This window comes from Bacillus rossius, chromosome 7, assembly GCF_032445375.1.
Source record: "Bacillus rossius redtenbacheri isolate Brsri chromosome 7, Brsri_v3, whole genome shotgun sequence".
NCBI lineage: Eukaryota > Metazoa > Arthropoda > Insecta > Phasmatodea > Bacillidae > Bacillus > Bacillus rossius.
Window position 1 is genome coordinate 64,984,870 of NC_086335.1, and position 15,518 is coordinate 65,000,387.

Consider the following 15,518-nt stretch of genomic DNA (forward strand, 5'->3'; position numbering starts at 1 on the left):
AAAGTGGTTTGCATGAATCTCTTTGCTTGCTATTACAAATAATCCTTATGGCTTTTTTTTGTATTATAAAGACTTTAATAGCTTCCGAGCTATTTCCCCATGAAATTATACCATATTGCATTAGTGAGTGAAAATACCCGAAGTACATTAATTTCATAACCTCAACATCAACTTTCCCAACCATACAGCGAAGAGCAAAACATGCAGATGTTAGTTTATTACATAATACCTCTATGTTCTTTTTCCAATTTATTTTTTCATCAATTATTAATCCCAGAAATTTCGCATAATGAGACTGATGTAGATTTTTATTTAAACAAGAAATATTAATATCTTCATACATTTGGTTTCTTGTTATGAAGTTAACAAAATTTGTTTTATCAAAATTTAAAGTTAATTTATTAGACTTAAACCAAGAAATCATTAGTTTGAGTACATTTTCAGATTCCTCAATTAACTGGGTGCGAGACAGGTTTTGTATTATGATACTAGTATCATCTGCAAACAGAATAGCAGAAGCTCTTACATCAAGCATATGTGGTAAGTCATTAACATAAAAAAGAAAGAGCAAGGGACCTAATACCGATCCTTGAGGCACACCATGCTCTATACAACCTGAGCGAGAGACAAACTTTTTATTGGAACAGGTATCCACTAACATTACACTTTGTTGTCTGTAGTATAAATATGAGATTAGAAGTTTTTGAAGCTGACCAACAATACCATAAAAATCCAATTTTTTAATCAATATACTTTGATTGACACAGTCAAAGGCTTTTGCTAGGTCACAAAATATACTAACTACATGAAGTTTATTATCTAATGCTGTTTGGATAGTATTTACAAGGTTGAATATAGCTTCATCAATAGATTTTTTCTTCCTAAAGCCAAACTGTGATGATGTTAATATTTGATATTGGTCTAAGTGATCAAGTAATCTCCTATAGATGACTTTTTCAAGGATCTTAGAAAATGTAGTCAATAACGAAATTGGCCTATAGTTTTCGATATTAGTTTTCTCACCTTTCTTATGTAATGGAATAATTACAGCGTATTTCATCCTATCAGGGAAGGTACCTGTAATTAAACAGATATTGCAGATTAAACTAAGAGGCTTAGATAATTGATCAGAACACTGCTTGATTATTTTACTACTAAGCTCATCATAACCATGAGAAGTTTTAGATTTCATGTTTTTTATGATTAAACTTATTTCATGAGGAGTTACAAGGGAAAATTGAATTTTAGGAAATTTTTTGGAAAAAGCATTTTGGACAAACTCTAAAGGGTCGTGAGAGGATTGAAGATTAGTTACTAAGTGATTTAAATTAAAAACATTCATCCTAAAACTAAAAACAGTTTGATTTATTCTTACTATTAATTGTTTAAATATTTTGACCAAGTTTATGTTTTCTATGAGCTCCGGTATTCAATAACAAATTTAATTATTGTTTTTCCTCTAATGGACCTTCATGTCATAATTGGTTAACTTCGGTGCTAGGAGTTCAGACTGAAATTCCAGGTAAGCGATGGATGTGTGTTAGGAATAACTAAGCTTGCAAACTGCCCTCCAATTAGCTCACAGGAACAAAAAAAAAAGTAAAAATTATTTAAAAAAAATTCCTCTATAAAAATGCAGTGAGTTCCTACAAGGAGCAAAGTGGGCTAAGATGCCAGAATTATCATTTAACGCCAAAGAGTGCCTGAAGTTAAATGCGGCCAGATCTTGTGGAATGGTGCTAAGAAGGGGGTTCGAATCGGGGGTTCCCCCCACTAGTGATATCACGCCCTGCGATGGAATCTCGGGGTAGGTCTGTGTGCCCGTATCACACGGTGGCCCCTACGATACACCTAACCAACACTGTGTGTCAACCCTCATGAAATCAATGTTTAGAGCATCTTATAAAAAATATGGTTTCCAACAGTAATAAATAGCATTAGGAAGATCAAAAACAGAGTATCAGAGTTGACCAATTTTTAAACAGGCTTGTCACTACCGCTGTTGGGTAACTAGCCATACAAAAGAAGCCATAAATCCATTTCATTTTGAAATATCAGTAGGTTACATAAAATTTTTAGGATTTGGAAATGAGGGAAAATAATTAAATTAACGTTAGTAAAGTTACGTTGATAATATGCTGCAAGACTTCTGTGCTTGTTATGTAATGGTAGTGCTTGTCACTATAACTATAAATGAATAAGAGAGTTCAATAAATTGAAGCCCAAAAAATGTTTCATAATAAATATACTTGTACTAATAATATATTAATTTTTTAAAAGAACCAATTAAATATTTTTAAAAATAAATAATTGCAAAATATGCTCTTTTATACAGTCTTTATTAAAATCTTGTTGATTTTAAAAGAATTTCATTAATACCAACATAAATTCTACCTTACAAGTAATAACATCCCCAACTTTATACGTACAGTCTTTATCACTAATAAACTTCTAAACTAAAAAATAATTCACTCAAAAAATTTATTCTTAATAGGAATATAAGCGAACACAAAAAATTATCATGTTTGTCATGGTTTTAATTATGAAAGTAAACCTAATTCATAGAAATATACCTACTTTCAAAACATTATGTAGAAACTCAGTTCTAAAATGAATTTGGTAGGAATTTTTTTTTCATACAAGTATTATTTTTAATCTGGGGGAGTAGAAGCCAAATTTGGTTTCTTAAAGCAAAGCTGTGGTTATTTATTATACAAAACTGTATTTTTGTAGGTTAAGAGGGCTAATAGTGGTATTTTATTCATCTTATCAGAACACTAAACACTGTAAAAAAAATTTTAAAAATTTAACACACACCTTTTAAGATTCTTCTATTAGCTGGATAGTTGGCAAGGTCAATACTATCTGATGATATTACAAATAATTTAATACATGATTAGAAATAGAAGAATTCAATTCATTATAATTTAAAAGAAATTTATATATTAACGGTGGAGAAGTGTGTGATAACTCCTTGGAATTGTCTGGGGTTGTGGGAGTGCAAATGCTTGTTTATTTGTAACTCAGCCATTAAAGCAATTGGGGAGAAAATCTAGTATATTCAAAATGCCTTAGCAAAGAACCTACACAATAAATACATTCTGTTCAGAGTATGTCATAACTAAATAAAATTTGAAGACATTACAATATCACCTATTCTAAAAAACAAAGAACTATCTATAAAACATTATTTATTTATATTGGCGAAATTGCTAATCAAGCATGACAATAGTCTGAACATGCTGCATTAAACACTGTCACTATATTGTGAAAAGAATAAATCAAGGATAGTTGATAAAGATAACCATATACCTCTGGTATGTAGTCAGGTGCTTCGATAACAAAAGAGTGGTATTCAAACTACACCACGATAGTTAAGGCCCTGCTACAATAAGACAGTCCTCAGCTATACTGCTACGTGATGCTTCAAATTCTTAAAACATGATTGCCCCACAAAACATGCGATGTCATACCGGCCTGCTGTGCTGCTATGGGCTGTGACACTGCCGTCGAGATGGCAAATTTTTATCTTGAAGCCAGCAGATCAACACCAACAAGGAGCACAGGATCCATTTTGGTTTGTGATGTACGCCAATTTGATTCATACTGGTTATATGCAGGTGGAACAATGATTTGTTGCTCAGGATATGTGTGTGTGTGTATAGACACACACACAGGGGCATAGCCGGGGGGGGGGGGGGGGGGGGGTTAGGTGTTCCTCCACCCCCCCCCCCCCCTTGGCATCAAATAATTTATTTCTTATTCATCACCCAAACAAATATCATATTAAAATTAATAAAATTTTTACCATTACAATATTTAAATTTAAGTACCAAAAACTGCTAAAATAGCACTATTTTACACCTTACAATCCAAATTTTCCTGGGGGAGGACACCCGGACCCCCCACTTTAATACGGGGGGGGGGGAGGGGGGGGCCATGCTTCTTAACACCCCCCATACACAAATCCTCGCTACGCCACTGCACACACACATATATATATTTCATAACCTCAATAAAAATTTACAACAGATGAATGTGTGTGATCTCTTGATCTGTTTTTAACATGGAAAAATGTTCGGTTTTATTTCCCTATACAACTTGTGACTGATTAGGTTGAAATTCCACAATGTGTACAGTTTTTTTTTTAATTACGATAAATAGGTACCAAATGAGATGTGTGAAATTGTAAACAAAGATGAGAAGTGTTTTTAATCGTATATTTAGTTATTTAATACAATCACAATATTATATTTAAATTAACATTCATTGTAGCACGCAAACCGGGGTTATTCATTAATGCATTAGGTTAATTACTAAAATGTTACTGCATAAAATCACTCACTGGGTAATTATCTAGAAAATGTGTACATATGAAAAAAAAAAGTAAATAAAAAACTAAAAATGCAATCTTTACGTAGGCCTACTTAAATATTTTCTAATTTTATGTAAGAAAACTGCAAAGATAGGTAATACCTGAAAGAAGTTGCTTCTGGGAAATAACGTAAATACTAACTTAAATCAAACCTTGGTTCAGGCATGTCAACTACCTTAGTAAAACTTTTAATAATTAAAAAATAATAATAATTTTAGAATTTTACGTATGCCTGACATACACAACATTCTCTTTAGATATTTCAATTTATTATATGTGAACGGAAAAAAAATATATACATATATATATTTATTCCAGCATCCGCAACTCTGAGGTATTATCACGATTACACAAAGTTTTAAGTTTTGTACTTAATATGGTAAAAATAAAGTATAAAGTGACTTCAAAAATGTCCCAGCATACCATTGCTTGACAATTTCTCTCTCTCTGCAGGCAAACATTTTGGGACCAACACTGCTCCAGCAGCAGCAGTTAGTAACATCCCAATGTAGCATGGCCTTATTAAAAACATCATCGACTAAGCTTCCTTTGTAATTTTCAGATCCAAGTAAATCAAATGTAGGTCTACGGTACCTAACAAATAAAATGGAGAATTTTAGAGCCTGTTTATACTTAATCTGGTAATGTAAAAAGTGTGGCACTGACTACTTATGTTCATGATATTTATAAGTTATTAAAATAACAATTATAAAGACAACAAACAATTAATATCAGCAGCATATCAAATATTAGGGCCCTAAAGTCTGTCATTTAATTTGACTCAAATTTGACATTTCTCGAAAGGAGTGCCAGCAATATCAATTCCCCAAATGTCACTTACAAAGCAACACATGATGTTTGTTTTCGAAAATAGCAATCATAAAGAGTAACAGAAGACTGCGTGTAGATCACTCGTCCTACTTTTAAGGATTGTCAAATTTGAAACACTTCAATGAGACGTAATATATTAAGATACGATGCAAGACATCACTAATAAAAAGTTAACAAAACAAAATACACCGGCAACGTAAAGGTTCAAACTTGAAATAACATTATTTCTTTACATTTATATATGACAGTAAAATTATAAAATATTTCACACAAAAAATAACTGTCACTCTTTCTAGTCTATTATATAAGAGTTATTTATATACTCACAGACACGTTTTACGATCCAATAATAATAATGATGAATGTCAAATCCCGGAAAACAATCCAACCGGGAAAACCCACACTGCACGAGGGCAACACATCTAGCACCTGTCGTATTTTCAGACTACAACCTCCAGCCAATCAAATGCCAGAACGCAGTGGTGGCGTGATTACTGACGTAACACGTAAACACGAGGGCGATCAATGAAATTCAGTGCAGTAAAGTGCAACAACACAGACACCACAAACAATGAACCAAACAAACACAGAACAATATGTCAACCCATTTTCATCAATAATTTTAGAAAAATTATTAATTTTTTATTTTAACGTAAAAGAAAATTAATTAATCAATTGTGAAATAGAAAATATAGGAGAGTGTAAAAGTATAAAACAATCACAACATTGGATAAATATTTTAATTGATTCGTACACATTTCTTAACTTTTAAAAGCTAAACAATTTAAATCTCATTAATAATTGCAACACAGTAATTCTGTTTTCTGCGCTCTTTAGCTGACAGCATTTTTTAATTATTGTTGTTGTAGTGATGCTACTTCTACTCCAAGCGAACAGAAGGAGCGCAAGGACCTTATTTAGGATCTGTTGATATCTATGCTGAGTCTGTGGTGTGGGCCCTAACCGAAAACATTTTTCAGAAATTAATCATAATAAAATCGCATATTAGAGCTAACTTTGGCTGGCACATGAATATTTATCAACGAGGTTTCTTGAAGCAGCAGATGCACTTCTTTGTACTTTGATGCCAGTCTGGCTACCCCGTGATTGTAGGTAGCATGCGTTGATGCCTGGCGAGCACTCAGGTTGGGTTCAGGCCTTATTGTTACGAAATGGGTAGTGGTGACTAGTATGAATGAAACAGGTAGTGATTTTGATGTTTTAATGCGACACAAGCAGTCCCTGTACAAGGTGCTATAGCAGCACTTAACCTGTGGCATTACTATACCTGAACATGTCCCAACATGCTTGAAAATAACTTACATACAAAGAGTTCTCAATCGGTTGCCCGAAAACAGTACGTGAACCGGAGCCCCCACTTGCAAATTGCAAGTAGCAACATGACACATACCAAGGAAAACAGTTTTAGATGGACATATTGTGCTGCATGCAGTTCCGGCTCCCTAGAGTGCTCCCTAGTTATGGTACATATGGCATGTGTCAAAGTGAAGCTAAGGCTCGTCGTGTTACATTCGCTGATAGCCTTACACTTGCTTTCAATGGGTCACGTGACCCTATGGATGGCTGTAACTTCACCATGTCGATAGTTCGTGGAATGTCCACTTAATCAAGCATTCCATTAGGAGTGTGGAATTAAGCTCATTGTCTTCTGGCTGGATACTAGGTTGGGCCTTATGACCTTCGATACAAAGAAAGTCTGCATGTGACTCATATTAATTGAAAGTTCAATGTTTATACATAATACAAAAACCTAATAGACGATCTCTAAAGCCCGCACTGCACTACATCACACTAGAGTACTAGGATGACCATGACAGAGTACCATGTGGCCATGATGGAAAGTCCTTAAATAAGTATGGTTTGACGAATAGTGAAGTGGAAGAAACCACTTAAGGTGTGAAACGGGTTTAATGTGAAGTTCTAGAGTGTCCCTAATTCTACACTTTGTCGGGTGACAAAACCCTTTTAGAAATGGTGCGTGTTTGAAAGGACATGGAGGGCCAGCCACAGGACATATCAGAAAGCTTACTACTGTGGTGCTGTGAACTAGATGCAAAATGGTACAGGGTCCAACAGTGCAAAAATGTGCCAGGATGTGAAAAAATTAAACCTTGCGAGTAGATACATTTGTAGTAAAAATAATTTCGTGAATAGTCCATTGTGCAAGTTGTTGATAATATTTATATTAAATACATTTTACAATTGATAGCGCACTATTTTTGTTTTTTTACCCTCGCCCTACAGCGTAATTGCTTTAGTAAGGCTTCGATGTGGCCAAACGACCTGTGTGACCAGCTGGCCAACGTATTATTCTGTAGGGACGCAATTAAAACTGTCCAGAGCAAAATAATCGAATTGTTTCATTATGAAGCCATTACATTGTCTTCTGATAGGTTAGGTTTTTATTATCCAAGTTCGTATCTTTGTTTTTTAAGTACGTTCGATTCAACGAGCATTACTTACAAATGTCACACCTGCGTGTCTTACATCACTGCAGGGTCATCTATTTGCATATCTGCGTATCTATGAAGTAAATAATAAAACAAAATAGTAGCAAAATTTATTGGTTTTATTTCTCTTGTGTTCGTTGTTTTAGCGGTTTTATATTTTGTACTGGGTTGAATTGTGAAGGAAAATACTTGAAATTTTGTGTTTTTGAAAAAATTGAAAGTTCTGAAAAAAAAATTATCTTATTTTTAAAAACACTGATATTTTGGTTCAATAATGGTGGTTTTGAGTAGTTTTCCTCCTCCTTCAAGTGGAATTAAATGCGAACAACCTCTAACAAAGTTGTTCATAAATGAGAGAGAGATTGGGACGGGAACATTGTACATTGCAACCAGGTATATGTTTATAGTATTACATTTTTATTTGAATCATGTTTTTAAAATTTTACGTCATTGCAAGTGAAAGTTGCCAGTGTCTATGGCCTATTCCACAAGGACAATTAAAACACCGACATGGGTCACGAAAACGCAAGATATTGTTTCGAAAACAAAAAAATGTTTGCTCACTTCTACTGGAAACGTCTTTTAGTGTTTGAAATGTTACTAACCGAACCTATACAACTGTCAACATGATTTAATCGTATTTAAATTGTAGCTAAACTCGGTAATACCTGGTGGGACTATTCTAGATCGCGATACTATACCATTATTTGTGCCCACCAAGATGACGCATGCTTCATTACCACCCCTACCGTCTCTCGGGACAAGCGCGGAAATATGGGGGTTTTGGACGGGGAACATTGTAATCGCTATTATTCTCATATATCAATTCTTATAATTATTATTTTTCGGTATCGTTATTCTATTTTACAATACCAAAAACAAATTATTTTAAGATGTCAAATTTTTTCAAACTTAATACCGGAATCGCTGAATATATTGCGTCTTGTAGGACTGTACTTACTTCACGATACCAAAAAATTGGTAAATATGTATTGTACGGATTAGCGCCAAAAAAAATCGTACAAATATGAAATAACTTTCATTATATGCTATCTTACGTCCTCTTTTCAGAACCGCCTGCGGAGATAAAAAATTCCAATTACTTTTGGAGATATCGAATTTTTTAATATTCATTTTTTGGCGATTTTTTTTAAAAAACATTTAAAAATCCGAAAATACCTTTATTCTGTGCTCTTTAACTTCCTCTTTTCATTAAAACCGGCGGAGATCAGAAATTCCAAATACTTTAGGAGATATGGAATTTTTTAATTTTCATGATGTGCACTGATGCGGGGTTCAGCGGGAAGCCTACGATTCACACATCCTTCTGGACATACCCGAATACTCACGTTGGCAAGCCTTCTTTTCTTAAAATTAGCAAGAAGTAATTAAAAATACTTTAAAACACTGTGGATGGTTGGTTATATTAGGTAAGTATAGCTACATTAAAAAAAACTGTAAAATCATTTTATGGTTGCTTAGCAAATAACTTTTTAATATGTAGCTATCCAGCGCTAGGAAACAGTTTACATGATTTCACAGTATTTTTAATGTAGCTATCCTAACCAAATCAACCATCCACAATGTTTTGAAGTATTTATAATGTAGCTAACATAACCTAATTGACCATTAGTTTTCATGAGTTGCATATTTATTTACAATAAAAATAAATAAAAAAAACCGAAGATGCACGATCGGGCGTTTGCCTCTCGTCTGTTGAATGAAGGCTTGCCAACGTGAGTATTCGGGTATGTCCAGAAAGATGAGTGAATCGTAGGCTTCCCGCGTTCACCATTGTTGCTTGTTTACAAATATGATTTTTTTTTTTTGCGACGTAGTTGAACGACTACATCACGTAAAAAGAAAATTACGTGAGTTCCTACTGTTCATTCTTTTTCCCGGTTTGTTAGGTCAGGTCAGCTACATTATGAATACTTTAAAACTAAACAACCATTAAAATTAATTTTTATTATTTTTAATGTCCGTTCAGTTTCAAATTATTTATACTGTAGCTGACCTGACCTAATCTACCTTTGTCCCGTTTTGTTAGGTCAGGTCAGTTACATTATAAATACTTAAAACTATACAAGTAAAATTAATTGATATTATTTTTAATTTCCGTTTATTTTGAAGTATTTATCATGTAACTAACCTTACCTAATGGAAAATTTCTGTTTTTTAGGCATTCACGCGCACACGGCAAAATATAAAATGGCGTCTGTTGAATGATTACATAGGGCTTGTATTGCAAAATAAGAACGGCGATATCTCCAAAAGTAATTGGAATTTTTAATCTCCGCAGGCGGTTTTGAAAAGAGGACGTAAAAGAGCATATAATGAAAGTTATTTCATATTTGTACGATTTTTTTTGGCGCTAATCCGTACAATACATATTTACCAAAAAAATTTTTAGTGAGATAGGCTATCAAAATGTTAATCATTGTAATTCCAGTATCGCAAACTATACACTACTTCACAACACTGAGAAAAATATTACAGAAAAATATAAATTTTACCCGATTGTTAAATATCCATGTCGCGAAATAAATTCGACCAGGTGAGATACTATGTCACGATACTGAGAAAAATATTAGAGATATTTCACATTTTTACCGGTATCGTAAAATAGAGTATACCGGATGGACTGTATTCTACTTCATGATACTAATACAAATAGGCCTACTTTTTTAGAATTTTTATTTAGGTAATTATTTCAATCTCGGTATTGTAAAATAGACTTGACTTCTTGGATCTATTTTATTTTTGATGATACCACAAAATTTTAACCATGAAAATTCTTATTTTATATGAATTAAATACTGCTATCGCAAGAGAAACTAGACCTTTTAGAAATTTAGTCTCCTTTATGATACCTTCCACCTATATTTTACTAATTTACTAAAATTAAATACGCAAAAGTTTTTTATTAGCTGACCTACCCTCACCAAACTTTTAACTTTCTTTTTATCACTTCAACAATAATGTATTAATTCACTCTTCCTAATATAAATGACCACTACTATTGCTCCAAAACTCACAGTATCATTTGGCTAGTTTTTCCATAGTGCTATTTTGTCTTTTGCTGTTGCCAATACTGCACACCAAATTTTCCTTTGTTCCATTATTCACTTTAATCATTGGCCATCTTCCATGACGTCTTGCTCTTCCCCTTCTTTTTTTTAGCCTGTATGTAATAAACTTCCACACTTGGTCGGTATCAGTATCTAGAATTGAGCCTTATGGAAATTGTTTTTCGAAAACTTATATTCCTCTATTTACTGTTTATAGGTTACATTGGATATCCTGTGCAGGGATGCGGCCGCTGTTATTGTACTTTAGCGTAGCATTTTGAACCTGTGGCTCTCGACATATAAGTACGTACATATTTGGTATTTTGGATTTGTGATGCAGTGGAAGGTAAATAAAAATTAAAAAAAGGTGTCACTACTGTGCATCTCAACCTAAGCGCCAACCCTTTACAGGGTTTTTCATAGTGGTGAACTGACTTGTTACTTGCAATAGCATGTAACCTAATGTAAAAAAAATAATAAGTGTCATTATATGTATGAAACGCTTTCGCGCGTAACAAGTCCATGGCCTGTGTCTTCATACTGTTAAAAAAATCCTGTCAAGTGTTGACGCTTGGGCGTTTAGATGCACAGTAGGGACTTGGGTGTTAATTATTATTTTCTTTTACCTTCCACTGCATTACAAAATCCAAATCCAAAATGTACATATTGAGAACCACAAGATTGGCAACATAAAAAAGCAAAAAAATACGGTGGCTGCATCATTGCACAGACTTTGTAATGTTAACTATAAATGTTAATTCCTTGAAAATCAGTATGAATTTATAAACTCTTATTTTCTAAGTAGAATAAGTAATGTCTGTACTGCAAAACACCAATTATTGAAATATTATTTTCTTTACAGAAAAGTCTTGACATTAGAATGTTATGTACCTAAAATTCTAACACCATGATTATTAGCTAATTTATTATTTGTAGCTATGTAAATAAATTGTGCAGCATTGATTTTAAGATGTGTGTTTGTCTTCCAGCCACTTGTCGTGGGTTGATGGCGTCACCGGGAAAGGCATCTCCGTACAGTACGAACATATCACGCTTCACGCAGTATCGAAGGACTTTAATATCCACCCAGACGAGTGCCTCTACCTCATGCTGGACACGCAAATCGAGTTTGCGGGAGGTGAGATTGCTGCATTGCTACATTAAGTTTATTGGCCGGAGAGGGCTATGAGTAATACACTAGATTAGCTGCTTTTCGCTTGGGAAAGAAAAAATATTTTTGGAGAATGGTATTTTTGAGCACTACAGACATCCTTATATTTCCCCAGAATGCAGGATTGTCAAATTCCTACTGAATTCTGAGAAACTCAAGTAGGCAGTCTCATTAAGTAGAGGGAATTGTGGGCTAAAATCCATTTAAAACAAGAAAATATTGATTGGAGGGTTATTAAAATTGCTGTTATAATATTACAGAGAATGTAATAATTTTGCAACACTATATTCAAGTGGCTAAAACATATTTCATCAGACTTTAAGGCAGTTTCCCAACAATATCATGTAATCAGAATCAAGAGGACAGGATTATCAATATTCTAAATAAAAAAAACAGCAAGCATCTTTACAACAGGATCAGTGTATTTACAAAATCTTGCTATCGTGATCAGGTGCATTAGATATAGATATCTAGGCAACTACTTGTATTATCTCTATGTCGTACAGGAAAACGTACATTAGCAATTACTGGAAAAGACTGCTAATTAATTTTTTTTTTGTTTAATTGTTAAATACCCTCCCAACAAAAGTCACTAAGCAACTACATGTGATGTGACAATATAGCACAAAATATTCTAGATTAGTGGCTTCAGCATGAAAAAAATGCATTCCAAAACAGGGTTGGCTGGTTTAAACCAAGTGGTTTTTATATAATAAAAAAACAAGTAGTTCATGTATACAATTTCATTTTTGTGTGGGAATGTTTATGTAAACAAATTAAAAAAGTCACACAAGGTATAATAATTTAGAACACGCAACTTTTTAAACCCATTATAACTTGATAAATATTTGTTGAAAATAATTGTGACACAAGAAGAAATGCAAGAGAGGTATGGTGTTAAAATTGACAGAAATAGCCCTTAGCTTGCAAGGGATGCAATACGCAAGCAAAACAATAAAATCATTGTCGTTTATAAAGCACGAAAACACAAAACATCGTCAACGAATAGTGGGGCACAATGAACCGCACTACTAGTCCACCCGCCTCACAGCGGCATCGTAAGGGAGAGGGAGATAGCGGCGCTGGCCCTGTATTTCCCCTCACTGGCGGCTAACTTCTTCCAAGAAGGCATCGAGAAGCTTGTGTCACTGTATGACAAATGCCTCAATCGTTTGGGTGATTATATAGATAAATAAGTAACACCTTGCTGAATGTTTGGTAATAAAAATTTTGTGTTACTTAAATTTGTCTTTTTTTATATGTAGCCTACTAGCAGAGGTTGGAAAATAAAACAGCCCTAGTATTAGTAGAGTTTGTATAGCTATTTTTACCGTTTGCCTTTTATGTCACTTCTTGTAGTCTGCAAAAAAAAATTTTCGGCTCATCCTTGGCCCCCTCCAACCCTGGGAGGCTTCCCCCTGGATCAGTCCTGTGGAACAGCGCAGAGCCTCGTGTGTGGAGTGTGCTGGGGTGCGACGGGGTGTGTGCACGTGTGCAGATGTGCCCGGGGAGGACGAGTCGGAGGACGAGTGCGACGAGAGCGGGATGACGGAGATCAGGTTCGTGCCGGACGACAAGGCGTCGCTCCAGGCGATGTTCACGGCCATGTCCCAGTGCCAGGCCCTCCACCCGGACCCCGTGGACAGCCTGTCGGAAGGTGGGTGCTCGGCCGGGAGGTCGAACTGCAGTCGGGTTCAGTTGGACTAGCGAAGTGCTGCATGAAACACACACACGTCCCTCTGCATGCGAGGCTGCACGTTGACATATGAGCCACCGGGGCAGCCGGGCGCTCGCAGCTGACGAAGTCCTGGCCTCATGCCGGGACCTCCAGTAGGTTTAGAGACCACCTCCTAAATACTCCTGGTCTGTGTCGCCATCTCTATGGGCTATTGACAAAATCTTATTAAAAAAAAAAAAAAATAACCTGATTGTTTATATTTATTACTTATTTTGATGACAATCTTTGCAAATTAAGTAAGCATCTAAAAATGTTATGTCACACTCAATTTTTTCAAAACTTGAAATTTCAATTTAAAAAAAAAATTCAGTCTTAGATTCAAAAGGTGTATTCTGCAAATGTTTAACAATAAAAAGTGTCTTATGGAAACTAATGAAGTAGAACCAATAAAAAACATGCTTGCGCCGTAAAGATGACATGCGTTGTAGAGGTGCCTTACAATTACACATGTGCTTTTTTAAACTGGAGTATTTTCTTAAGAAGTATTTTAAAGTGTTTATTAAAAAGAAAAAAACATAATGTTTTGGTATTGTAGTCTGTGATAACTGATAGAACTCTGTATTTCCAAATTGTTATTAGTTGGCGTGCTGTGTTTCAGACGACGAGATATTCGAGGATGCGGAGGAGGAAGGCGACTACGACACTGCGAACTTGGGCGGCGGAGATGGGCCGTCCGTGCCAAACGGTAACTGTCGGAGGTGTTGGGACTCGAAGCCTTGCCTGGCAGCTGAGACCCGTGTTATTTCTTAGTGCCTGCTTGCCATTCGTTGCGTGCCGGTCATCTCTTGTACGACTTCAGAAGTAAATGGGATGCCAGAAAGTGATATCTTACACATTTTTTTGTAACATTCTAAAGTGGTGCCTTCACCAATATTGTATTGCTGTGTTTCGTAGTATGTTGCGGCTTTCAGTATTTCTTAACTCCTCAGTGTAGAACCACTCATATATCAGATGGCCTCTTATGAAAGTGTCACAAGAGGCGAGGTAGTGCATATTTACAAGCCATCCAACTTAACACGTAACAAAACCAAAGCTGGCCTCGAAGGTGTTCTGGTAATTATACTATCGGACTTCTAACGAGGCCGTAGGTTCAAGTTTCACATTGGATACAGAGTTTTGTCGAGGGGGGGAAAGGACGCCTTGTGGCAATAAGCTGTGAAAAAGATCATAAAGACTTCCCTTGTATTCTACTGGAGACAGATTTATGGCACGACTCGTATTTGAGGGCGACTCTTGCCGTGAAAAAGTTAAATTTTTTGCCCAATATAAGGATGCGACTCATACAAAGGGGCGATTCATTTGCGAGGCAATAGGTGACTTGCAGTTTGGTATTTTGACATGCGCTTTTTTTTGTGTTGTCGTAATTCACAATACAGTCTTGTCCCTAACTGAATAAATTTTTGCACTGCAGGGGTGGAACACGGGGAGCACCAGCCGACTGTCAACGGGGACAACAACGCTGAACCCATGGAGATGGACGGACAGTTCGAAGATGCGGACGAGTGAAGTGGCTTGGCATGATGATCGTGCGAACTAAGTTATTTGATGTGAGACAATGACACTGATGACATTGTGGTGGCACATTATGTTTTTAAGACTGTGTAACTGGATGTTTTTGTATTCTAGTTGACTTGGAAATTGCAGCGATTTTTTTCTTATTATGAAAGACAGCTTTTATTGTCATGATTTGTCCGATTTACGACGAAACTGTTTCTGTGTAATAATAAGCTTGTATGTGAGGAACTGAATAAAAAATTGTATATTACAGACATAGTTACATATTTTTAGATTACTTTGATTTAATTTAATTTAGCTGCTATTTTGAAAAATGTGAATTAACCAAGGATTTTTTTTGGAGTAT

The 15,518-nt window shown here is 35.1% G+C and overlaps 2 protein-coding genes across 3 annotated transcripts in view; one reads left to right on the plus strand and one right to left on the minus strand.

Moving 5' to 3' along the window:
• LOC134534217 (long-chain-fatty-acid--CoA ligase 4) overlaps positions 1 to 5,685 on the minus strand; it is a 67,789-nt gene extending 62,104 nt beyond the window's left edge. Inside the window, exons 1-2 of one of the 2 annotated variants that reach the window (XM_063372484.1) lie at positions 5,534 to 5,655; positions 1,024 to 1,077 (exon numbers count right to left, since the gene is read on the minus strand). The gene's annotated coding sequence lies outside the window, so the exon portion shown is untranslated. Of the gene's footprint in view, positions 1 to 1,023; positions 1,078 to 5,533 lie in introns of both variants that reach the window. The other variant, XM_063372483.1, reaches the window with a different exon arrangement.
• Positions 5,686 to 7,728: 2,043 nt separating this feature from the next.
• LOC134534220 (methylosome subunit pICln) lies at positions 7,729 to 15,424 on the plus strand. The gene is made up of 5 exons (XM_063372491.1): positions 7,729 to 8,070; positions 11,738 to 11,886; positions 13,418 to 13,576; positions 14,256 to 14,342; positions 15,069 to 15,424. The coding sequence occupies exons 1-5, from the start codon at positions 7,952 to 7,954 to the stop codon at positions 15,161 to 15,163; spliced, it is 609 nt and encodes a 202-aa protein (XP_063228561.1). The 5' UTR covers positions 7,729 to 7,951; the 3' UTR covers positions 15,164 to 15,424.
• Positions 15,425 to 15,518: the final 94 nt, after the last annotated feature.